The 26,881-nt window shown below is 35.6% G+C and overlaps 1 protein-coding gene across 5 annotated transcripts; it reads left to right on the top strand.

Annotated features, from left to right (window-relative positions):
* Positions 1-1,594: 1,594 nt before the first annotated feature.
* LOC106127580 (homeotic protein spalt-major) lies at positions 1,595-26,881 on the top strand. Of its 5 annotated transcripts, none has more exons than XM_013325696.1 (9): positions 1,595-1,773; positions 12,173-13,933; positions 14,831-15,073; positions 15,314-15,447; positions 22,930-23,025; positions 23,481-23,712; positions 24,440-24,618; positions 24,774-24,941; positions 25,045-26,881. In XM_013325696.1, the coding sequence occupies exons 1-9, from the start codon at positions 1,731-1,733 to the stop codon at positions 25,414-25,416; spliced, it is 3,228 nt and encodes a 1,075-aa protein (XP_013181150.1). In that variant the 5' UTR covers positions 1,595-1,730; the 3' UTR covers positions 25,417-26,881. The 5 variants fall into 5 exon arrangements, with proteins under 5 accessions (XP_013181150.1, XP_013181149.1, XP_013181151.1 ...); XM_013325695.1 differs by lacking the exon at positions 1,595-1,773 and adding an exon at positions 1,789-1,951; XM_013325697.1 differs by lacking the exons at positions 1,595-1,773; positions 22,930-23,025 and adding an exon at positions 1,789-1,951.

Below are 26,881 nucleotides of genomic sequence, written 5' to 3'. Positions count from 1 at the left end.
GACCGCTACGATAGCGGAATCGCGAAGTCGTTTAAAAAATTAAAAATGGGAAATACGATTGGATCTAGTTTGGGGTGTCAATGGAGGGCATTTGACACAGACACCCCTCTACGCCCCGCAGTCGCCGAGCGCTTGCCGTTGCCACAGGAAACATGCTCGTTACTTTTTAAACCGTATTTATCCCTAACGTGCATTTTAATTGTTAGTGTCTTTTATACCAATTATCTCTTAGCGAAATAAACATGGGAATCTTGTGTTGTCATCTCAGAACTTTTTCTTTTAATATAATCATCAATGGTACCAAGTTTGGGATCTTGAGATGACATCTTCCTTCGATTTCACACACACATACACTCAAGAATACTTTAATATGGTTTTTCAAAAGTCCAACTTTTAATATGATGTAAGCAATATAATTTATAATTTCAATATACGTAGATATTATGTTACTATCACTTCTGGTCCAGCAGCTTTTTTTTATTTATTGGTTTTAAACAAACATATAAGTAACTAATCTTTCCACTTTTATAACATTTGTGTAGACTATCAAAACTAAAATTTTAAGGTTAACCTTCCTAAGAACGTAAAGATTAGAAAACATGCTCAAAAGCTTCCTCATCAGTTGTATAAAAAGTATAAATAAATCCTATTTTATTGAATAACCTAAAAAAAATCAGCCTACAAACTTAATTATTTCTAAATGAAACATTGAAGGTGCAGGAACTTGTTTCGTATCTACTTTCATACTAGAACTACATAAAAAGTACGTTTTTTGTTTTTGAAGAATAAAGTTTATGCACATATTTAATTAATTTAAAAATGTTTAATTGGACTTATCTTAATTATTGTGTTTCGAAAATATTGATGAGTCAATAAACATTTAAATCTGGAACCCTAACTTATATTTTTATTTTCCAAACTAAGAAACTATATTGTCATGTTAATGACAGTTGATTTGATCTATCTGGATCAAGTTCTTTTATTTTCCTAAAACAATAAGTTCTATAACATATTGAAAACAAAGATTTAAATTAGAAAAAATTGTCAAGGAATTAAATAAAAATTAAACATTATAAATGTTTATTACAAACTAACTTTTGAACATTGATAAAGTTATAAATAGATTCTGTTCGACTTAATAGAGTGAGTTAACATCGGTCGCTAACGCACTCACTAGTCGGCCGAGATGCTTTACGCCGATCAAAAGACGGACAAGAAAATTGATAAATGTAGGATTATAACTTACAAAGTGCAGCTTCAATTAGCGAATGTGGGAGGGCGGCGGATGGCGGGTGGCGGGCAGCGCGGGCTGCGGAGCCGCCATCTAGCGAGCGACAGCGCCGCCCACCGCCGCGGCCGCGAGGCCACATGTCACTTATGAATATGAGGCGTTATGATTATGAAAATATGCTCCGCCCCGAATATGGAATATGGAGGAGGGGGTCCGGGCAGGCGCGTGCGAATGGGCGAAGTTTGATTTATGAGCCGGGCGCGGCCCCGCCTCTCTGTCATAACCGAGGACCGGTGCGCGCGCGGCCGCCGCCCGCCGCCCGCCGCTCGCCGCTCGCGCTCAGTCCCGCTTCGGATGGCGAGTGGTGCGGCCGTCGTAGCACGCTCGCAACCCGCGATAGAACGAGTCGCGCCCGGCCTTACGGCACAGTGCCGCGAGTGAGCGCCCTCCTGACGCCCGAGCTGCCATGCGCCGGCGGTGAGCCCGCCGCGCCGCAGTCATGCCGCGCGTCAAGCCCGCCACCGTGCGCCGCGTCTCCATCGGTACTCATCACTCCGTCACCTCGTACACCACTCCACACTCGACACCGACTCTGCCGTGACTTAGCCCGCGGCCGCTGCCGGAACACCCGGCACCGGCACCCTCTCGCGATGATTCAGTTCGCCACAGTAAAGTTTGCAATACATCAAAAAGTGAGCACTAAAATTCGCCCACGACGCGGTGAGTAAACAGTGCAGTGAATTTCCGCGCTTAAATTATTCGAGCTTTCGTCGAGTAGCCGTAGCCGGTGCGGAGCGGCGCGGCCGCATCCAGGTGTTCCTATAAAATCTTATTTATTCCGGTGACAAAACAACGTCGTGTCAAAACAAAGTTTGATCGTTCTATCTGAAGGTAGCTTGCTGAGCTTTTCCTAGTAAGCTTTTGAAAGCAACTGAGTATTTCATTGGCTTTCAAAAAATATTAGGGCCAATATTATTTTTATGGAATATTTGACGCCGTAAGTAATACTTTTTTTTTAAGTTTTAATGATGAAAAAAAACGTGAAATATAAAGCTGTGCTCGTAATAAAATAATGAATGGAAATTCTACAACTTTAACTAACGTTTGCTTCGACTTCGTGACTTTTGTTTTCTTTGCCTAAAAACTATGCAATAGTATGTTGCAACTGAGAGATATTTTAAAAAAAGGTTTACTTCTATATTTTTTTAATTTCAAATTTATCACCTAAAAGTCTAAATCAGGAGATAAGCTATTCGCCAAAAGTTATTCTAACTTGAAAAGTGAAAAAAAAAAAGATTTTAAAAAATAATTCAGAGGATGAAAGTCAGATAGATTTAGTTTGTTATTCTTTAAATTTCATCGTCAACGCAGACGAAGTCTTGGGCGATAGCTTGAAGCTATTTAAAAAAAAACTATAAATCCGTAAATTTAAAAAAAAATGCTTAAAAAGAAAAAGAATCCAAGGGCGATAAGTTACCTGTGTACTTAATGTTGTGTTATTCTGAAACAATAGTTAAATCGTTTTAATTGATGACGGAAGTTGTAATACTGACATTTTTTACACCTTTAAAACAATTTTTTCGTCGTTTCCAATGTCATTTAATGAATAAAATTTATTTTATAGCAGTATAATGACATGCATTTCTATTTAAAATAAATGGATATTTTTATTTGAAGGGCATAAGTAATAATAAAATATTATGCTAGTACCCACGTAATTTTTTCCAATGATTAAATAAAAAATGTATATAATACTTGTTTATGAAATTATTGCAGCCAACTTTATATACTTATTTTATTTAATGAGCTCATTATATATAAAAGCTCAAACATATATTGCCTATTTTGTTTAGGGACTAATAGATGATAAATAAATTAACTTGTTTTCTCAATAAGGCTATTCTACATATACTTTTCATATCAGATATCCCGCTGGTTGGCAGCCTTAAGCGATGGGCGGAAGGGGAGGGGATATCAGGGTCTTTTCCTCTGTAAAACATGAACATACCTAGATTATTTAATATGCGGGTTTTTATTAGTTGCGCCTCAAAATAACATGCAAATATATGCCGACTCGTGTAGCAAATGAAATAAATTTGTTGCCTGTAAATTCCCTTGCTCTATATTTTTTTTATATAACATATACTTCATTATATCAAATTATGCTTATGTTTTATGTTAATATATTTATAAAAAAAATATCATGGCGGCACATTTATATTTGTAGGAAGTAAAAATTCTATTCATAGTAAGCAAAAACTTTCGTTGTATCTAAAAAAAATTTTATTAATGTTTCGAGCACAATATTTTTCAGTGTCCCTAAAACATTCTTTCTTAATCTGTCCAATGATTAAGGAAAACATGTTTATATGAAAAATGCATTGTAAATTAACTTATTTTACTCATAACCCCATGGGCTTAGTAATTATAAGGATCGTCTTTTTAGAATAAGTATTTCAAGTATTCTTGGTTTGATTCTTTAACGAAACATTTATTTTATTTTTAAATACAAGGAATAATTTGTTTGTTTGTTTGACACTGAACACTATTTAAAACGAAAAATTTATCAAAAATGTCCACCCATATTTGATACAAACCAGTTAGAGTTGATTATATACTTATATGAACATAAATATTATAATACTCATCCATTAATATTTATTATAAAAATAAATATTTAATTCAATTTTTAATCTTAGCTGAGTATGTTTATTTAAGTATGATATTTATCGTCTACTAGAATAAATAAACTTAAAATAAACACGTAACTATTATGAAACGAATCGTTCTCGAAATAGAGTCGGTATTCGTTCGACCGGTTTTTTTTTCGTCTATTTGACACATTTTGATAAAGGCCTTAAGTGGCTTTATATTACAGAATGACGTGCCGTCAAATTTTATTAATCTTGTGCTCCGCTCTTTTACGACTGATCTATAAATTTCTTAAGCGGCATTTTATCTATTCTTACTATTGAAACCCGTCCACGTCATTTTCATGAAACATTTAGTTATTGTTTGAAATAAAGACCTGAACAACAATCATTTAAAAACTTGTTAGTGATTATCAACAGGGGTAACCATAGCTATTACTTTTGTCCTCGATTTCTAACTTAACGTTATTTGCAGAAGGAATCTTAATCTGTTATTGCTACTTACGTAATCAAAAATACTTACCTTGAGTTTCTGAGACTGAAATCTCTGAATAAATCATATTCTGTCATTACCTTTGACAAAATGGAGATAACAATGTGTTTTAAGTAAGGATTTTGGTCTCAGAAACCCACGGTTAACCATCTACCAAATCTTTAATACACATTGGAACAAAATTGTTAACATTTGTAATATACGATATGACCCTTTAAGTCCAGTGGTTATATGGATGTTATGTTATGGGATTCGATTTCCAAAATTAATTTCGTAGTACCAAATACAATAATTTTTCTTTCAATCGCATTGTTTTTCTTTGCATTTATACGTATACAATTGGTTTTAGATCATACCTTTTACGTAAATATTAATTAAAGTCTAAGCGAATTAAGATTTGCTGTTTAAAAACGTATAAATCAATAATTATAAAATCAGTGTAGTAAATGTTTGTTCTCTATATTTCCAAGATAAATTAAAATAACGAAAACTATCAAACACAATCCGGTTCTATTTCGTACGGAAAATGAAATATTGGTATCTATGCATATTGCGTCCATTTACCTTGAATGATGAATAATAATGGCCGTATTGATGTTTAACTTTAGAATTTCTGTAAGTGGATTAATTGCTGACTTTTTAATGTATTGAAATATTTTAATAGCATTTATATTTAATGATAAGAAAGAACTAAATAGAGATAATATGCGTACTAAAGAAACAACTTGATTTCAACAACTTTTTATAATTATATTTGGTACCAGGTACTCAAACTTGTTCTCTGATGTCTCCATCGTTTTAGTAGGAGTCGAATTTACTTTATCTATTTTGAAAGTCTAGTAATTAAAGTAGGTAAATTGTACTTATATCTCGAAATATAAAAGATCTCTATATACACAAGTATCTTGCTTAAATCCTAAACTGAGTTAACAAAATAAAAATTATTGTACACATTTTTTGGAAATCTAAAAATATGTAATGAACGATGTTATCAAAGACACGATATTATCTGTATATTTTTAAACCAAAAAAAAGCGCACACTGGTCCGAAAATTGACAAATACTCTGTATAGTATTGTTACTCTTGTACAAGGGATTCGAATTGCAAAAACTTTTTTTGCATACATTCCGCCGGCCGCAGAGCTTTTTGAGTTTGCCGCTTACACAGTGGTAACGCGACAAACATAGATAATCCTTCTGGGCTAAATATTTAAAGGAAACGGTAGCTAGTCACAAATGATACGTCTTGTCCTTACCGAAACATTATCTCAGATTATAGCAGAGGCTTTGTCCACGAAGATTTGTTACGATGTAAACAACAAAAGTATTATAAAAAGGTACAAACATAATTCTAAACAAATTTTACTTTTAAATACGCTAGTTCAAAATAAAGATATCGCCCAGCGTTCGACCGTTAAAAATCTTATGGTGAAAGTCGAAAAATTCATAGCGATAAAGAAAATTTATACGTTTCGTGTTATTGACTTTTTTAATAACCGAATTATAATATCATAAAGATAAGTTCGTTGTGAAACAAGAGTTTAGTAAGATTTCATTCAACATTCCTAATAGAAGGTCCACGCTTGAAAGTTTACATTTAAATTTAATAAACCAATCAATACGATTTTGTGGCCAGTTAAGTTTATTTCAAAGACCTAAAGAATTTAAATAATTACACGAAAGAAAACAAAATTAATATAATATATAAGTTAATACACTTTGAAGTCTAAGAAAAACATATTTTAATATAGTAGTTGTTAGTATTTCGAATACTAAGGAAAAGCCTAAAGATTATGATAAAATCATTTTTAAACTTGAATTTATAATTATATTGCCTATTAAACGGTTGACTTTTATTTGGCCACATCTAGATATTATATTTGAAAAACCTTATTCGTTTGTTCTTTTCGTTTGTTTATTATTAAAATGTCAAATACGAAAGAACTTAAAGTAATTTAGTTAGTGAAATTAATAACTAACTATTATATTCTATTTTTTGTATAGAAATTTAAAGTTTAATTCCATTTAAATTAAAAAAAAATCTTCAATTTTTTTACTTTTTATTAAATTTTTAGTTATTGTCAGTGAACGTTTTGTCAGTAAATTGTTTAATATTCTAATATGACGAAATAAAACATACAGCAACGATCTTTGAATTATAACAATAGATAATTAGTTGTGTACCCATATCAAAGGTTAAATAGATTTCCTATACTATGAATTTAATATAATAGTTTAGTAAACACAATATGCCAGTGTCATTATATTCTACGTCTGAAAAATCTAGGCAAATAACTTGGTTAACTCCAGTATTATTTGAAAATAATGAATGAAACACGATGAATGTCAAAATACTTGTGTAAATACAAAATGATTATCTTATATCTATTTCGGTATGTAACTGTTAGTAACAATGAATAAAAAGTCGAATAAAATGAATTCATCATTGTCTGATATTTATTAAAACTAATGACATTTGTTAACATTTTTTTTAAATACAATTTTAAATTTCCTCATTTATTAACGTAAGTAAAAAAACATTTATATTTTCATGATAAAAATACTCTACAAAAGAAAATTGATATAAAATTTGTTAAATGAATTACTTTATAACTTATTTAATTATTATAATTTTACAAATTACGTTAGATAAAAAAAAAACTTTTATTCTTCCAGACTTTGTATTAAATGCTTTTCAGAAAAATCTATGAAGCCGTTTTGGAGATATCTTCTAAAAAAAATACGTCTATCCATCTAAACATTCGCTTTTATAATGTTAGTAAGATTGCTGTTTAAAATATTATTTCTCATAATTTATACATATTACGCTTGTTAGCGCCATCTATTGTTTGATTTATTAATTAATCATATTTATGTCAATTATTTTAATAATATTCACGTAAACACATCATACCAATGTTTTTACAAAACATTCGACCGCATTTTCAGTAATGCCGCCATAATAATATTAACATGCGTATAAAAAACACAATTACTCTTATTAATACGCAATTAAAAATAATGATCTTCTGCGGCTTGTTGTTGGCATAACCGAAACGTAATTATGATAGTTTTTATTATTCTTATTGCATTCGTAGTGCTTGTATCAAAATTTTATTCTTCAATATGAAATAAATTTTAGTAACAACAATTTTTTTTTAATTCGAAATTCGAACTTTCGACACGTGATCGGAAATCCGTACCTTTAACATTTAGGCTATCAGTGCCTCATTCATATTATCATCTGATAATCGGATTAAATAAAATCGATTTTTCTTTAATTGTTCGATTAAATAAGATTATATTTATCTGGTGTCCATTTAAATGTTTTCAAGTTACCTTATCGAGCATGCTGAACGGCTTTCGAGATCATAAGAAAGTTTGTCCACGCTTTATATGCACTCGCCTAAGGATAAACTCTTTAATACTTTGGTACTCTTCACAGATAAGAAAATAAATAAGTTCAAAATTGTAGATAATTTTTCTAAAAAAATTATAGATTCATCTATACAATTATAAAGAGGAAAGTTTTGATTGTTAGCATTGTATAGGCTTCAAAACTATTGAACTGATTTGAAAAATCTTTACTATTGGGCAGCTACACTATCGCCTAGTGGCATAGGCTATATTTATACCTAAGTTTATTTCAATTCCGCGCGGAAGAAGTCACGGACAACTGTTAGTGTGTTATAAATATTTATTCTATGACTCCATTCAAGGTGTCTTTATAGAATCTCTAAAAAATAAGTAAAAGATTTAATATTAAAATCCCAATATATGTAGAAACAGTACAAGTAATTTCCTATGAAGTTCATTTAACAAAAACAGCGGCAAAAAGCGATTGTTCGCATTCTATTAGTTGCCTACACATGATATCGCGGTTTTCTTGTACGATATTTAATAGTTAGTAAATTATTGCGCGAAATAAAAACTACAAACATTTATTCGAGCTATTAAATAACCTACCTAATGTATATTAACTCATGAAATTATATGGAAATTAAACGTCTTTGGATTTTTGATATAATTCCAAATGAAGTTAATAATTTCCTTAACAAATCGTTTAACGTAAGCAACTTTTTTCATGGATGAATAATGATTTTTAACTCTAGTAAATGAAACTTTATTGTGATTACTATACAATTTCTATACTCTATATAATTTGTTGGAATAATTATCCTATAGGTATTCAAGTTTCCAAACACGTAACCATCAATTTTAATAATTTTTAGATGTATTAACCCTTAATTCGACGAATTTTTTTGTAGCAAAAAATTAGTTGTTTAATTGATTTTTTTTAATTAGTTGTTCGTCACACTGAACACCATCGAATTACGGTTAAAATATATTTTTTTAATATTATTATTTTTAAGGATCTACTCAAGTGACTACGGTAGAATTATATGACCTTTTCATTTATTAAAGAAATAAATAATCGATTATATATTCAAGACTTATATACCAATTCATTTATAATGAACATAACGTATATATAAAGTTACAAATATTTATTTCAAAGCAATAGAAGACAAATTTTGTTGATGTTATTTTATTTGTCATATGCCATTATTGACGAAAAAAAATAATTAAAAGAACAAATAATTATAGTATTGACAGGTGTTCTTGAAACACAAACAAAGAGCTTATAATTTCTACGAACAATGATAACAGCAACGGAATACATTTTAATGTTACTTAGAAACGCGGCAAAATTGAATAGTCATTGATATTACTACTAGAATTGTTTATAATCGATTATTCGATCTTTTACTATAAAAGTCTCATCATTTTCTTTATGGTTAAAACTTTTTAGTATTTCTCATAACAAATAATGGGTAGATATTGTATTGTTTACAATATTTACCATAGGCAATCAATTGTAGAATGTTGCCAAGTTGCCATTTTATACTTGAATGTTGCCAAGTATAAAATGCTTTTGCTTTTTTATTTTATCTTACTAGAAAATGCGACAGATGTGATGTATGAATGAATGTTGGTTAGAAGGTATCTCTAGAAGGATTCAATGAATCATGTTGAAATTTGGCACACATGTGTCTGGACGAACACATAGGTTAGTTACTAAGTTTTTCTTTTATTATTAAGCGGACGGAGTCGCAGGCGGCAAATAGTTTATTTATTTATTAGTAAGTTGCTTATATGTTTTCTTTTTCTTTGTTTACTATATTTTAATTCCAAGTTAAAAGTGCCATTTCTCGGGAGTGAAAAATGACGGCAAATCTATATGTAATTATGGTATCGGCGCCATATCTGGAGTTTAGATAAAAAAAGCGTTTTTCCATAGAAAAATGCGGTTACGTCTTAGTAGTTGTCCGGGCCGCAACGACCGGAAAGACTTAAAAAAAACTTTCATACGAATAAGACCGCACATCTATTAATGCGGTATGCTCATATCCGCACGACGCCAGCGCCCTCTAGTATCAAAATTATTACTCATTCAAAAACAATATAACATTTACAAACTCCCACACCTGTTTCCTTTAATTGATGTTTTAAAGAATGCGTCGGATCATTTAATTAGTTACTTAAATGGAGCAAAGGTTTAATTAATTATTAAAATATACTAACCTATTATCTTTGCATAAATATGAAATTGAATAAAGAACTGCAATGATGGAAGATAAAGATTATATAACAATTACCAGACAGTACAATGACACGTCAAATTTGTACGTTTAATTCCTAAGTTTCTAAGCATTTATGCTACTTTTTAGTACTAATAATCTGAATCTTATTAATGATAAATATACATAGGTAAAGTTATCATTCTGTCTCGTGTTTTGATACAAATAAACATAAGTGTAATTATCGGTCTGTTTATTATATTTCTTTTTTCAAGGATAGGGAGATATTAATTAAAATATTGTACGCGTGTATAGAGGTTTACAAAAAAACAATATCGATATATTTGAAATGCTTAGCGGATATCTTTCTCATCGTATCAAAATATCTTCCAGAAATAACTAAAACAGTAATGGCTATTTACATCGCCGCTTTAATTAGATAGCTTATTTATTAATCGCTTACCGTTTATATAGTTAGATGTATAAAAGTAATTTTATAAAATTTCTTGTATCTATGTAAACTCGTAATCAGTGTATTTTTTTTTCGAAACGAAATAATTTATAGATATAATTGTCATTGTTATCGAGTTTAAAAGACATGTTGATTATAATTCTAAGGTAACATCGATAATTAATTTATTTTTGTTCAAATCGTGTAGGTGACTCTTGCCAAATGATTTGATTTTTAACATAAAATTCAGTAAATAGCTATTGTTATAAATGGCATGTTTAATTAGATTGAACTTTCGATTCGAAAAATGAACAGAAAAATACTAGCCCTCTTGTTATGATTAATTCACATTAAAAAAAAACACTACTAATAGTCATTTCAATGTTTTTTTTTCTTTTTTGAGGTAATTCGGTTCTAAAATCAATTATTTTAATTAATTTAACTAAATTAATTTCCCTCGTAATTCGTTACTATAAAACTCATTATTTCATTTAAATATTATATTTCGATGTTGTTGTTCATAACTTGATTTGAATGTTTATTCATTTTTATAACAAAAAAACAACGTATAATAAAATATCTTTTAACACGTACAAAAATCACTTACTAACGTTTGTGCTCAATTTAATGTGACAAGCATATCCCTTGTCACGTCGCGTACCTAATAAGCTCACTAGAAACGCCAATAGCGTATACTGTCTCTGTCTACCTTAGCAATATTAAAAAACTTGAGTGCTTATTTTATTTAATTCAATTCGATAGGCAAAAGAACTGATCGCTTTTGTTTTTTTTTTACGTTTTATAAGCTAGCGCTTGAACACGATCCCACCCGGTGTTAGTGGAGATTTGGTCGAAAGATGGTACGCGCTAGCTTAGTAACTGCCTATTCACTCTACTTTTGAAAGTCCCAACATCATATTTTTTTAGTTTACTTGTTTCCATAGAGAAAAAGTCATATTGTTGTTTTGAATTGAAAATTTCATGCCAACTATTATTTGATGCTGCTATGTATAACTATTATATTGAGAATAGGAAATTAAATGATACACAATGTCATAGTTATCTCAGAATTCAGCATAAAAACGTTTGTTTTAAATATAGAAACGTGAATCATTCCGCACATTCGATAACCGACAACTAGCGACATCTGTTGTTGAGTAGCAAATACTATATTACTGTATAATATAAAGCATTAATTAATTAACGTCTAGATGCCCGAAAGAATCCAAAATTATATATGACATAAATTTAATAATAAAAATATATGTTTTTTAATTATTGTATATTACAACAACTTGTTGAATTTTACACTAATCCAAATATTTTTAGGTCGTTCACGATTGATAAAAACAATTATTATTGTTCCTCAATTATTTATGGGAAAAAATTCTTATAAGTGGCGATTCTTCAAACTTATTCGTTAACTGATAATTCGAAATCCAATTAGATTTTAAACTGATCGCTTCAATTACTTACGCAAAGTCACTAGTATTTCGAACGTATCTTAGCTTAAATCATGCAGTCATAACAATGTTCTTACGTTGAGATCCAATACCATCATAGTAAATGAAAGATTTGCATTATGTACAATGTAGTAAAAAAGATCTTCTTTATCATTCATCCTGTTATATTACCATATTTTCATAGATAGGGATACACTTAAACACATATTTAAATACAGATCAACACTATACACAAAACTAATAATAATATACAAAATGAAACGCATCTTCCAGCTCATAACAAAGTATTGCATTGTTCCAGGTGAAAGCTCCGGCTCTTGTTCAGAGGAGGAAATTAACAATGTCTTACCCGAGGAGGCGAGACATCAACCCGAAGCACACATGTGCCCGCGCTGCCAGGAACAATTCGAGAATCTACATGAATTCCTGTATCACAAAAGACTTTGCGATGCGAAGGCAATTCAAATGGGCGAGGAGAGAATGCACTCCGATCCCGAAGAAATGGTCGTTTCGGGCGATGAGGAGATGGACGGGCCTAATAAACGGTTAGAGCAAGTACGAAGGCATCGCCAAGACGCTGAAAATAATAACAGCCTCGATGACGGTGAAGCGGAAGTACCGGAGGCCGACGTCCCGCCCGTAGGACTGCCTTTCCCGGTGGCCGGTCATGTAACGCTCGAAGCCTTACAGAACACGAAAGTAGCCGTCGCTCAATTCGCCGCGACCGCGATGGCAAATAATGCAGATAATGAAGCGGCATTGCACGAACTTGCCGTTCTGCAGAGTACATTGTTTACACTGCAGCACCAACAAGTGTTTCAACTGCAACTGATACGTCAACTACAGAACCAACTGTCACTAACGCGACGGAAAGATGAGCAGCGCCCGAGCCCACCGCCCCACGAGCCTGAGCCCGCCACACCTGCTCCGCCGGCCCCCTCGCCGTCGCCGCCGCGTCCGCCGCGGGAGCCCTCCCCCGTACCCACTCCCCCTACGAGCCAAACCTTGCCGTCAACCCATGGTCACCTTACGCCTAGACCGGAACCGATCACCGTTCCCAAGCTCCCGACCTCGTCGCCGCCAATGATGACTCATCCGCCCTATAGCTCCATATCGTCATCGTTAGCGTCTTCGATCATTACGAACAACGATCCACCGCCATCCTTAAATGAGCCAAATACTCTTGAAATGCTACAAAAGCGAGCGCAAGAAGTTCTCGACAACGCATCTCAAGGCCTGCTAGCCAACAACCTCGCCGACGAGCTCGCTTTCCGGAAATCCGGAAAGATGTCGCCGTACGACGGAAAATCTGGAGGGCGAAACGAACCTTTCTTCAAACATCGATGCCGGTACTGCGGGAAGGTTTTCGGCAGTGACTCTGCGCTGCAAATCCACATTCGATCGCATACAGGTGAAAGACCATTTAAATGTAACGTTTGTGGATCTCGATTTACAACCAAAGGCAATTTAAAAGTTCATTTCCAAAGACATACTGCGAAATTTCCGCATGTGAAAATGAATCCTAATCCGATACCGGAACATTTGGATAAGTACCATCCTCCGCTATTAGCACAGCTGTCGCCGGGGCCGATTCCCGGAATGCCACCCCATCCACTTCAATTCCCTCCGGGTGCACCAGCACCTTTTCCGCCAAGCTTGCCGTTATATAGACCACCGCACCACGACTTACTGCCGCCGCGCCCGCTAGGCGACAAACCTTTACCCCCGCATCCACTGTTCGCAATGCGAGAAGAACAAGATGCTCCGGCCGATCTCAGCAAACCTTCAGCGTCGAGCCCACCCCGTGCGCCCGACATATTCAAATCGGAACCGCAAGACGACGATTGTCAGCGCGAGTCGAGTTACGAGGACAACGATCGAGTGTCCCCAAAGCGAGAACCCGAAGAAAATGAAGCTGGTCAAGATGCGGAACAAGACCGATACCCGTCAACGTCCCCGTACGATGATTGCAGCATGGACTCAAAGTACAGCAACGAAGACCAGATCGGCAGGGAAAGCCCGCACGTCAAGCCCGATCCAGATCAGCCGGAAAATCTCTCAAGTAAGAATTCACCGATATCTGGACCAATTTCAATAGCTACGGGACTACGTACTTTTCCTTCGTTTCCCTTGTTCCCTCATTCCCCTCCGAGCAGTGTCTCCTCCGGTAGTATTACACCTTTTCACAATGTACCTCACGGCATTGTCGAACCCGATTTATCTCGCGATCCCATATTCTACAATTCATTACTGCCGCGACCGGGAAGCAACGACAACTCATGGGAAAGTTTGATAGAAATTACGAAAACTTCTGAAACTTCTAAATTGCAACAATTAGTCGATAACATAGATAATAAGGTATCCGATCCAAACGAATGCATAGTGTGTCATAGAGTCCTCTCGTGCAAAAGTGCCTTACAAATGCACTATCGCACGCACACCGGCGAGCGTCCGTTCCGATGCAAACTCTGCGGTCGCGCTTTCACAACCAAAGGAAATTTAAAAACTCACATGGGCGTACATCGTATAAAGCCTCCGTCACAAATGTTGCACCAGTGCCCAGTCTGTCACAAAAGATTTTCAGACCCTACGATATTACATCACCATATTAGACTTCATACCAGTGAACGAGGTAATATCCCTTATGAACAGGCGCGCACTATCGAAGTTAACTATTTTCCTCAATTCAGCAATTCTTCTGACACTGCAGAGTTTCTACCGTACCGACCTTTCCCACCCCCCCTTTTTCCCACTCCATCCACTCCCGGCGACCGACGGGCGGACTCCCGCGGAACCGACGACGAGAGCGGCCGGGACGCGCGCGCGCCTCATGCGCGGGAGTTCGACGACGACTCAGACATGAAGGATCGTCGAACTTCGCCGCTCTCCGTCTGCGCCTCGGCGTCCGAATGCGAAGTAAAAACCATCACAACAACGGCTTCCCTCCCATCGGCGACAGGTTCGGAGAGCGGGCGCAGCGCGCGCGCGTCGCCGCCATCGCCCTCGCCCTCGGCCTCGCCTTCGTCGCTGTCGCTGTCGCAGTCGCTGTGCTCGCCGCGGGCCGCGCAGCGCTCGCCGCCGGCCTCGCCACATGACCACCTCGCGCACATCGCGCACCCCGCGCACCCTACGCCCCTCGCCGCGCTCGGAGCTCTCGGCGGATCGCCCTTCAGCCCGCTTGGCCTCGCGTTCCCTCCCGCAGGTATGCGATAGCGGGATGTTGTCAGCACGTCCGCCCCGGTCGACCGACCATCCGTCCCTCCCTGATATATCCTTTTAATACAAACTAGCAATAACCGTCTCGCCGGGCGCTCGATAACACGCTGAAAGTACTCAATTACATGCTCTTATCAAGATAATGCCCTAATCACCGCTTCCATGAGACACTCCGCGAGTTCGGACAGTAATAGTGACATTGAACAGTGGATTTATTTGTATGCAGTGCGCGGCAACACGACGTGTAACATCTGCTACAAGACATTCGCCTGCAACTCCGCGCTCGAGATCCATTACCGCAGCCACACCAAAGAGCGGCCCTTTAAGTGCACAGTCTGCGACCGAGGATTCTCCACAAAGGTATGTTGCATTTCATAAATTGTATATTGAATAGTATAAATATTCTCGTTGGTCCTTGCATTGGATAGATAAAATACCATATGTTATATTGTTCAGAGTAGAAACCATGATTTAATTAAAGGACTTAACGCGCACCGTGCGTCGATATCGGTATGTCATAGCGAGGCGCGCACCTTGCTGCGTGGCTGCGATTGAAAGTGTTGGCGCGTCGCCAGTTTTTACTTTATTGTTACACAAATAGCGACACATCGCTACACTTTAATGACGTTCCATCTAATTGTCACACTCGCTTCGACCGCAACGACTGCGCCATTGTAATTGGCGATAAACGATGAAATAAAAACGTGAAATATTAACAAGATAAACGAACAAGATAGCAGTATATAACGGCTATAAACAACATTACGTAGCGTTGTTTATAACACTATATTAGAGCGGTAATTCTCGGAGCGACATCTCGCGACTTAAATCAAACGACATCACGTCTAAGTCACAAGTTCACCGGCAACGCGGGCAGCAGCGAGCAGAGAATGCAGCGACTTGGCAGCGCTCAGCGCTCTGCAGCTAACTTCATGCTCTGGTTTCATTTCATCCAAGTTTCAGTGCATTAATTTTGCAAGCAGTAATTACAAGTCTCCAGTCGACGCGCCCCCTCTTCCCCCGGCCTGTACCCCCATCCGCGTCGCATTAGTTCAGCCGTTGTCTTCCAGCGGCACATCCAAGCCACCGTCGACTTACACACTAATTGACGACCAACTTTGCAAACTTGTAGGCGTCGTACTTGTGATTTAATCAACTTCTCTCAAAAACTTACTCAAGACCTTCCCGGTAAATCTAGGTTGTAAATCTCGGTATATCGAGGTTGTAATTTTACACAAATGTGGTTTGTTGGTATGAGGCAACCATTACATTTCTTATTAATGATATTTCGGACGAGAACGTCATGAATTTCGTAATAAAGCTTAACTTCCACATAGATATGATAAGAGATAGATATTTATCTATCTATTTAGCTAGATTTCTAGCTTTTTATTTAGCTTTAATGGCTATATAAAACGCCGCTATAATTAGATATAGCTTATTTACCGTTCATTAAGTTGGATATATAAAAATAATTTTATAAAGTTCTGTTGTATTCATGTAATCACGTAATCGGAGTAATTTTTTTTTCGAGACGAAATAATGTGTAGAAATAATTGTCATTGTTATCGTGTTTAAAAGACATGTTGATTATTTTTCTAAGGTCACGTCGATAATTAATTTATTTTTGTTCGAATCGTGTAGGTGACTCTTGCCAAATTATTTGATTTTTAACACAAAATTCACTAAATAGCTATTGTCACAAATGGCATGTTAAATTAGATTGGAATTTCGATTCAAAAATGAGCAGTAATACAGTAGCCCTCTTAATATGATTAATTTATATTAATATATTTAAATACTACCAAAAGTCGTCTGATTGTTTCTTTTTAATTAAGAAATATTCCTGTATTGCAAGGTTCAGTTTACTTTTTAATATAGTTACTAGCTGTCCGCCGCGACTCCGTCCGCGCGGAATTAAAGAAACAACTTAGTAGCCTTTGTGTTCTTCCAGACTAGGTTCTCCATCTATTCTAAATTTCAGCGTGATCCATGTAGCTGTTCTAGGGATACCTTTTAACAAACATCCATCCATCCATTCGTGCAAACATTCGCATAATATTAGCAAGATGGAAGAAGATAAGATAGTAACATTAAAGTACGCATTTTTATAGTACAACCAAAATATATTTTGGCATTAAAATAAAAGAATTACTTTGACCATAAACGAGCGCGAAGAACGCCGCTACTTATAATCATAATTTATATTTAAATAATAAAGCAATTCGAGCTCTACTTAAGGAAATTAATTCAATGTTATATTCAATAAATAAACGTTGTTAAAAGAGTGTTTTTATTTTTATGATGATTCGAGTTTTATAATGAGCGGGCAGCGGGCAGAGGGCAGCACAGTCGCCGTGCGCCGGTGCGCCGAGCTTCGGTCCATCTCCGCGCCACTAAAATGATAACTCATAAAAACAACGTCACACAAAACGATCGGAATATTAATTCATGTCGTAAAATATTTATTGCTTATAAATCCTTGAGCCTTTACCTACGCCTCGCGTCATAAAAAAATTATTTATGCTCGACAAAGTAACATTTTTCGTATGTTTCTGAAAGTGTCCGTGCGGTCTTATCAATAAAATACACATTATTTACGACGGCGCCGTTTTGAAGTTTAAAGTAATTTCTGTTACCTCGCGTCGTACTTTTGTTTAATTAAGCTTCGTGGGTGTAGGCCGTCATTTAATTACAAATAAGTCGATATCTACATATCTCCGATTTACATACGCACTGACCTAAAAGTCTAAATAACTCACAAATCACTCAAGCAATGCGTGTCGTATGTCCACTTTAACGTCTTATAATTTAAGTTTCCACTTGTTATTTTAACGTGAACTTTACCGGCCCGGTCGAGAGAAAGTATTCGAAGAATTATACAAAAATATCATAAAGTTTAATTTCATAATGACACAATAATTCTTAAAATATTAAGCAAATGCATTACATTAAATTAGCTTCTGAGATTAAAGTTTTAAAACAAATAATATCAAAATACATAAATTGTCGTTAAAATTTTACATAACTTTTAATGTTATTATAAAATTTTTAATGGATTTAAAAGATATGATTAAGTCGTTACAAGGTAATGGACAAGAAATACATACATATAGATATAACGTAACAATATTATAATGTTAGTAACGTAACTTATTAACCATAGGATGTGCTACAACCTAAGTCTAAGCTCACATTCGCACGGTCGCTATTTTAACGCGCGTCAAAAAACCGTTCAAAAAGTACAAATGCGTTTCTATGTACTCATGCAGCGCTTTTTAAAACGCGATGTTTTTGTATCTCATTGTTGCATATTAAGCACTGGATGAAAGAAACAAGAGTGATTTTAAATTTTAACGTTCGAGAACCCCCAACGCCGAGTTTTAATGCGTTAAAATCGCCCGTGCGAATACTCTCTTAAGCTTAACTTTGCACATATTTATAACTTTGGTAGGTGTTCATGTCGTGCTTATCCTTATCTACTTAATTACACCCTTCATCTTACAAAGGAGAGAGGTCAATAAACATTTTATATCTACTCGGAACGTACGTAACATTGCTTCATACTATTATAGTACATCATTTTAGAAAGGTACTACAACCTAGATATATTCTGATTCTATATGTTATATCTATTAGTATTTAGCGAGTACACATTCGAAGGGGCAATTCTCTTCATAAATTGATTAACTGGAAGATATCGCGTTTAAAACAAAAAAACGTTTCAAAAAATTGTAACAAACTGAATTAGAAATTATAGTACTAATAAATTATTGGAAGTATATAGTAGATTAATTTATTAAAAATATATATATTCATTTGAAGATACATAGAGTCGCAGCAACCACTCGCCTCATCAAAGACGACTCTGGAACTCTTATTTGCCCTGTTGATTTATTCGGAGTATCTTAAAACTTATGACTTATGTATAAATAGCTGTACCTCCGTACGCGCGGATTTAAAAAAAAATTAACAAGTAGTGTTAGAAAGAAAATCCTAAAATGTGCCAGTGTATTGACACAACACTATCCTTACTAAAATGTCGACGTTTATGTCCCCTCACTATTCATTCTGACACTGGACTTTGTAACGAAAGCACGTCACCGCACCATAGAATTCTAACTAATAAAGTCTAAAAGTATCCTATGTCTTATTCCAGACTATGATCTACATGTGTGCTAAATTTCATCAAAATCAACTGAGCCGTTCCGGAGATATCTTCCAAACAATCATTCATCCATCTAAATATTCGCATATATTATATTAGTGGAGCGTCGGTGGCTCAGTGGTCAAGCCCTTGACTTGCAATTTGCAGGTCCTGGGTTCGAATCCCGCCATGTACCAATGTGTTTTTTCGATTTCCGATTTACATATGTACATTTATCCGACGTTCTTACGGTGAAGGAAAACATCGTGATGCAACCTGCACATATCTGAGAAGAAATTCAAAGATATGTGTGAAGTCAACCAACCCGCACTTGGCCAGCGTGGTTGACTATGGCCTAATCACCCTCAACTTAGGGTAGGCTCCGTGCCCCTCGGTGGGGACGTATAGTGAGCTGATGATGATGATGATGATGATGATTATATTAGTAAGATAATTATACGAAGAGTTACTTTACGAAGTTTTATAATAGGTATACCTAAATCTACCACTGGATCAAGGTTTTACTCTTTAACATAATTGTACAAAACAACAGGATGGATAGAAGTTTTATTGTATAATTTAAGTGTACAAAAACAGTATATTTATGTAAGAATAGTGTGTAAGACCTTGTAGCACAGTCAACACAGTTACAGCCGCATTTAAATATACAATATACGTACAACACGAGTACAACAACGCCGGCCACTAAAGTTCAAACGACAAAATGTGAGCAATTCCAATAGTTTATTGACTTCTGAATTTAGTTTCACTCAATAGACAACTTATTATACTAATATTGTAAATGCGAATGTTTGGATGGATGGATGGATGAATGGATGGATGTTTGTTTGAAAGTATCACCAGAACGGCTGAACGGATCTCGATGATATTTGGTATACATATAGCACGCAGTCTGGAAGAATACATAGGCTACTAATTATGTTTTTTTTAATTCCGCGCGAACGGAGTCGCCGGCGACTGCTAGTATACGAATAATACAAGTCTAATTTATTGCGTATACACAGAAAGGTGTTCATACGTCTTTATAAACCAGCAGATAAATGTTAAGCAAAGATATGTAGCTTTCAATTGTCTTTTGTATGTCACATACTCGTGCTCATTAGCGGCTCGCTAAATGTTGAAAATTTTTCTCACTAACATTTATAAAATACTAGCTATCGCCCGCGACTCCGTCTGTTTAGGGTTAAATTAATAAACTTATTTAACCTAAACGCTAGGCTGTAATCTATTGTTGTTAAAAATTTCGTCCTGATCCGTTCAGTTCTGGAAGTACGTGATAACATACATTCTATGTAAACATTCGCATTTAGGTATTATATTAGTAAGTTTAAAATTAAAAATTCCTTCGCTATATTTTTAAATTGACAACAATTGGACGCGACGACCTACACCGGTGTATATTAAATCATTTTATATTAATTTAATTTATATGTTTAGTTATTTTTGTGACCACCTCATTAATATTTCAATAACGTGACCATAGAGAGGTTATCTATTATTAGCAATGGAAATACATCAATTTTACTTTCACTGCTACTTAAAGTTTTATCTAAAGAAACAACTTGATTATTTTTCCATAATTTAGTTAAACTATATTCATTATAACTCGATATAAAGCATTTCGAATGAATCGCATTAAAATGCAAACATTTAAAACGGCCAAAGAACAAGCGCATCGAAGCTTAGCGAGAAATAAGTCCCATCGAAACCTGTTTCAGATGCCTACCTTTAAATATGTTCACACGTAAAGATACGCTGACTAGTTGCTTTCATACTATTTAGTATGAATCAGCTTTTTATAAAATACTAGCTATTGTCCGTGACTCCGTCCGCGCGGTTTTAAAAAAACTTAATTATTAGCCAATGTGTTCTTTCAATCTTCCTATAACAAACATCCATCCATCTAAACATTGGAATAATATTCGTAAGATTGTTAAATTTAAATTATTGTAAGCCGATTTTTTTTAAGTATAGAGTGAAATGTTTCAATATACTTGCCAGTTAAGCGAAAACTATATTTTTATAATATTAAAAAATAATAAATTCTTTATTGTATACTCACACAACATCGATAGCGCCATGGCTCCTTAACCTGTATTTAAGGAGTGAAAGATGCAGACAACTAATACTTATTGTTCTTCAATTTATATAGTAATTAATCGGATGGACAGTATTGTTGTCATGTATATGTTAGGGCAAAGGACACTCGCCATTTCCGAATAAGTTTTTGCAATACTTTTCTTATAAATTTATACCTGTATGTGTTTATGTCATTAAATTGTTTTTAATTTATCAAATTGTTATCAACAAATAAAGCTTTTAAGTGCTATTTATAGAACTTTGTGCGTAAAAATAAAACGCTATTTGTAAATTAACGACAAAAAAGGCAATTTAATTTAATTTTTCTCAATTATATATCCAATGAATTAAAATTCATGACACATTATTAACTTATAATAAGGTTGTGATAAAAATAAAAAAAGCAAAAACTTTACAAATGGCAACACACAAGGCAATAATCATTTTCGATAAGTTGCAATTTGAACCAAAGAACTGAGATCGTACTGGCCTTATTTAAAAATTTAAACGAACGTAAAATTTATATAATACATTTTGAATTACATAAAATTTAATTCGTTTCGCACCTCGATTGTTTTTTCGCAAAATTAATTTTATAGAATGTTAAACGGTAATAATTACATAGCCTTTTAAAGTATTGTCCTTTAAAAAATATTAAAACCTTAATTTAGCTACAACTTATTGAGAAATTATCTAAATTAATAACGCTATACTATAATGCAAATTAACTGGAAACTATAAACGTATCATGTCTACTTTCCAAAAAGATAATCAGTCTATGCTATTTCGATTGTTTATGAAATGTCTGTACTCTATGGCTTCCTTCAGCTGATCTTCAGAGCTGTCTTGCATCTATCTAGTTATTCTACACACAGTTAAAGGTCATCATTCAAAATTGCTTCTAAAAACAACTTGCATCTATTATGTGTCTATTAATTTGCTAAGTCAAAAAACTTATTGTTTTTCAATTTGAACATTTTTTTTAGCTTGTACTCATATATCATAATATTGACAAATATATGTTTTTAATATTGCGTAAACTATGTATGGTAATAAAAATAAAAACATCGACAACGCATACGAATCGCCTACTTAACAGATATCGCACTTCCAGTGTCCCAGTAAAGCTTTAGTTATGACCTCGGCTGTAATATTAATAAATCACCAGTCTTATCTATAACTCACAAATTTAGTCAGCTAATTATGTACCATCAATTTAACCGTTTGAGAACTTTCATGGTAGTTATGTAATAGGTTTTGTAAAAACTAAATTTCGAATTCTCCCTTCAAAAATTATTAATGATTCGTGTATATAATACTTGATTTTTATAATTGTGTGGTATTCTAGAATTGAACAATCTTACATCGATTTATTTTTATAATAAAATATATATATATTTTATATTAACAATACGTATAATTAAATTTATAATCGAATTACTGTTGTCCAGTTAATAAATCAATAATTGGAACTATTTTTATGTGACATATTGTTAACAGTTGATATACCGCCGAACACAAACACCGCATGCTATGTATGTTGTGCGCGTGGTGCGTGGCGCGTGTGTTAAGCTTTCGCGTTTTTGTGGTTCCAGAGCAGTGGCGGCGGTTGCCAGTGCGGACGGCGCGCGCGCCCACCCCGCCCACCGCACGCCACTGCTTTGGACCTCTGGAACGCCTTCGTCTACCCGGTATGCGAGAGTGACGCCTGCGCGTGAACTCACACACTTACACCGAACAGATCGGACGTGGGCGGTGCTCAATACAGTACACATCTAATCTATAGACGATTTGTAAACATAATTCTAGAATCAATACACTCATTCGTATCTCTATTGTTCCGCCGCCCATACTCGTAACTGTTTAATCCATTTAGGGCTTAGAAACTACAAAGTGCATAGTACACGTTAGATATATGATATACAATTAGAATAAAACCAAACTACATTATTTCTTAAATAAAACAAACTGTACTGTTATTCCTTTACTACTATGTTGTGACTGGTATATGAATATTATTAATCATTTAAAGCAAATATACTACTAGGTATGAGAAGCATAGTACAGCAGTTACATTACATACAGATATTATACACAATTATAAAATTAAAAACTTTGTATTCATTTAATTCTTAATCTTCTGCAGGGTAACATGAAGCAACACATGCTGACGCACAAAATTCGCGACATGCCACCCGGCTTCGACAAAGGCAGCAACGGGCCTGGGGGACCTAACGAAGACACTCGGGACCCCAGTCCGGATAGACGCTCGTCGCCCGACAAGATGGACCTCAAGAGATCCCCGCCCGCGCACCCGCCGCCGCCCATGACGCACGCCCCGCCCATCGACATGCCTCCGCTGCCCAAACGGCCTACGGGTAAGACCAAACTTAAAACTACTAAGGCATTTTATTGAATTTAAGGACCTGTTTAACTGACATATGAAAATGCAAGTGTCTAATTAAATGAATTGTTTGTGGCTTCATGCGCTTACAAACATGGAATAAGTATCAACGCAAACCTTAATCTAGTTAATCTGTCATGCTATAGCCGCCATACTCAGGACCGCTCGATTGCCACGTTTCATTTAATTATACTTCAGTAATTAAAGAGGGTGTCATGTGAATAAAAAAGTTTAAATTAAAAACTATAAATTGTCTTGTTGTTATGTTTGTTGACGGAATTGGCAGCTGCAATACTTACTAAGAGAAAAACACTTTAAAAAACACGGGATCATAAGTATCTTCTGTCAACACATTTTATTAGTCAAAGAATGTTATATATGTAAGTTAAGTTAAAGACTACTTATCGCTATGTACTCTGGTTATTAACAGCTGTCAATAGTGTTGATGTGGCCGGGAATTAAGTAAACAGTTTAACCAAGTAAAGTTCGGCGCATACACTCAGTCCTACATTTGGAACTATTGCTTTGACTTAGTCAAGTATAATTGCCCTGAGTTTCTAAAGTCGTAACTCCTTTATGAAAAATCAAAACATTTGGAGGACAGAAATAAGTTTTGGTACTTCTGTCTTCCGATCAGAATGGGAATATATTTTGTATACGTGTGATACAGTGAAAATGACCAGCAATATGTACATTGACAGTGTCGAGCACGCCAACACACCCTCCGTCATCCGCTTCGTCGAAGCACCTGTGCGGCGTGTGCCGCAAGAACTTCTCGTCGTCGTCAGCGCTGCAGATACACATGCGCACTCACACGGGAGATAAACCCTTCCGCTGTGCTGTCTGCCAGAAGGCCTTCACTACCAAAGGAAATCTTAAGGTACACTTCGATTGAATAAAAAAGTATTCAGGATTTTTTTTAATCTTTGTTATTTTTTTCCACGATTCCGCTAATGTATGTAATTACATTAAATAACGTTGAAGCTGATTGGAATATGAACAGCGAGTATATGTATACGTGTTTGTGTGGTGCAGGTGCACATGGGCACACACATGTGGAGCGGCGGTGCGTCGCGGCGCGGACGGCGAATGTCGCTGGAGCTGCCACCGCGCCCGCTGGCCGAGCCGCACGACCTGCTGCGTCGCCCGGACCTATTCTACCCTTACCTTCACGCGCCCTTCCTCAATGGCATGCAGCAGAAGGTACATTTAACTTTTTACCTCGTTCCATTGAATGGAATGAATATGAAACTTAAGTGAGTCTTTCTTTGAGAAAATCAATTTTTAATGACGTAATTTTTCACAGCTGAACGAGATATCAGTGATTCAGCAAAGTGCCGGGCAGAACGGCGTCGCCGGCAAGTTCCCCGGGTTGCTCGGGTTCGGCGCGTTCGGCGGTGGGCGGCCGGGCGCCGCATCCCCTCTAGAGAGGCCACCCTCGCTGGAGGGCGGCGACGAGCGGCAGGCGGCGATGCGCGAGTTGGCGGAGCGCGGCCGCGAGCTCGCTGAGCGCAGTCGACAGATGCGCGACGACGGTGACCACTACCGCTCGCCGGGTGCGCATGCGCCGCTGCAGCCGCCCTCCGCGCAACCCTCGCCGCCCGCACCGCATCACCCGCACCCTCACCCACTCGCCTCCTTGCCGCCACCCGCGCGTACTGAAGGGCTCACCGTATAAATGCGCAATATTCGAAATATTATACACATTCCATTGCAACCCAGCGTTAATGACATCGGGAGCGAATCCACGGCAGACTAGCGGTGGGACTTCGTCGGTATCGAGTGCGGATGGTTCGCCCGGCGAACGACGTGTCAATCCTTATGTACAAAGATGTAGCAGTATGTTGAGCCGAGGACTGATAAAGTAACGACACAAGATGCGTGTCGGTTGTTAGCGTAAGATGTGCCGATCATAGCGCCATGTAACGAGTTGTTATTCCACGTGTTATAACGCCTAGTATTAATATTAAGTAAGTTATACGCACGAGTACGGGCCTGGGGCAATCGGGGGCTCGCTGAGTCCCACGTTTATGTCATTACTCTGTGATAGCGCACATGCAGCGGCCGCGCCTTGTCGCCGGTCGCATGTGCTATGCAACATCAAAAGTAATTATAAATTATCCCAAAAATTAATTTCATAAATCTATCTAACTTTAAATGTATATAAAATGTATGATAGTAGTGAAGAAACGAATAGTTAAAATGCAGAATAAAAGATAATTAATTTTATATTTATACATTGCAACTGGAGTGCGATATGCATGATTTCCATCTTATACCACATTCCAACTTGTCTCTTTATCTCATAGACGAAAATAATTCGACTTAAATATTATGTAAACTGTAGTCCAATTCAGAGATTGCAAAATTTCTTTAAGCAATGTATTATTTGGTTATAAAACTATTGTAAAGGAAATTATTAAATCCATGTATTAAAAGAAATCAAAGTAATGTAATGTCACACTAGGTATTCAACTACTTTTAACTATTGTAACAGAGGTTAATGACATATTCATATCATGTAAATTTTAAAAAAGTATTTGCATTTGAGGTCTACATAGTTATAAGTATTTAGAGTCATAGCTATTATGTATGCTTTAGAATACTTCAACATATCTTTGTAAAATATGTGAGCGACTGGTTTTAACAGACTTTAAATGTTTATTTGTTACTGTAAGTAATCATTTTCCAAAATCATCACCACAGACTGAATGATCGAGATGTTCCCAAATGCATTATTTTCCAAATGTGCATTTTATCGATGCTTACAAAATAATGGTCAATATTTTAATAAGTTTTATAATGGTTTTCGTTCATTCGGAGTGAATGAAAAATGAATGTTTTATATTTGAAGCCTAGGCATCTGTGTATAAATGTCCTAAATAAATTATTTATTATATAACATAAATCATGCATACACTCTTAGTATTAAAGAAGCGCTTGTTGGCGTTAGGCCGCACGCAACAATTTAGTTGTCTAGATTAAATTGTCATAGCACCTACGAGTTATTGGTTTACAAGTTGCAAATAGACTAGAGTAGCCTTAGCCATCAGTATGATGTGTCATGTCATGTCACTATAAATAATCATTGTAAATTATTAAATGTTTATGTAAATGTCCAAAAAGTATTCAAATTATTTAAA

The sequence above is a fragment of the Papilio xuthus genome, unplaced genomic scaffold (genome assembly GCF_000836235.2).
Source record: "Papilio xuthus unplaced genomic scaffold, Pxut_1.1 DF824655.1, whole genome shotgun sequence".
Classification (NCBI taxonomy): Eukaryota; Metazoa; Arthropoda; class Insecta; order Lepidoptera; family Papilionidae; genus Papilio; species Papilio xuthus.
The sequence above is the reverse complement of the archived record's forward strand: the minus strand, read 5'-3'. Positions and strand labels throughout refer to the sequence as shown.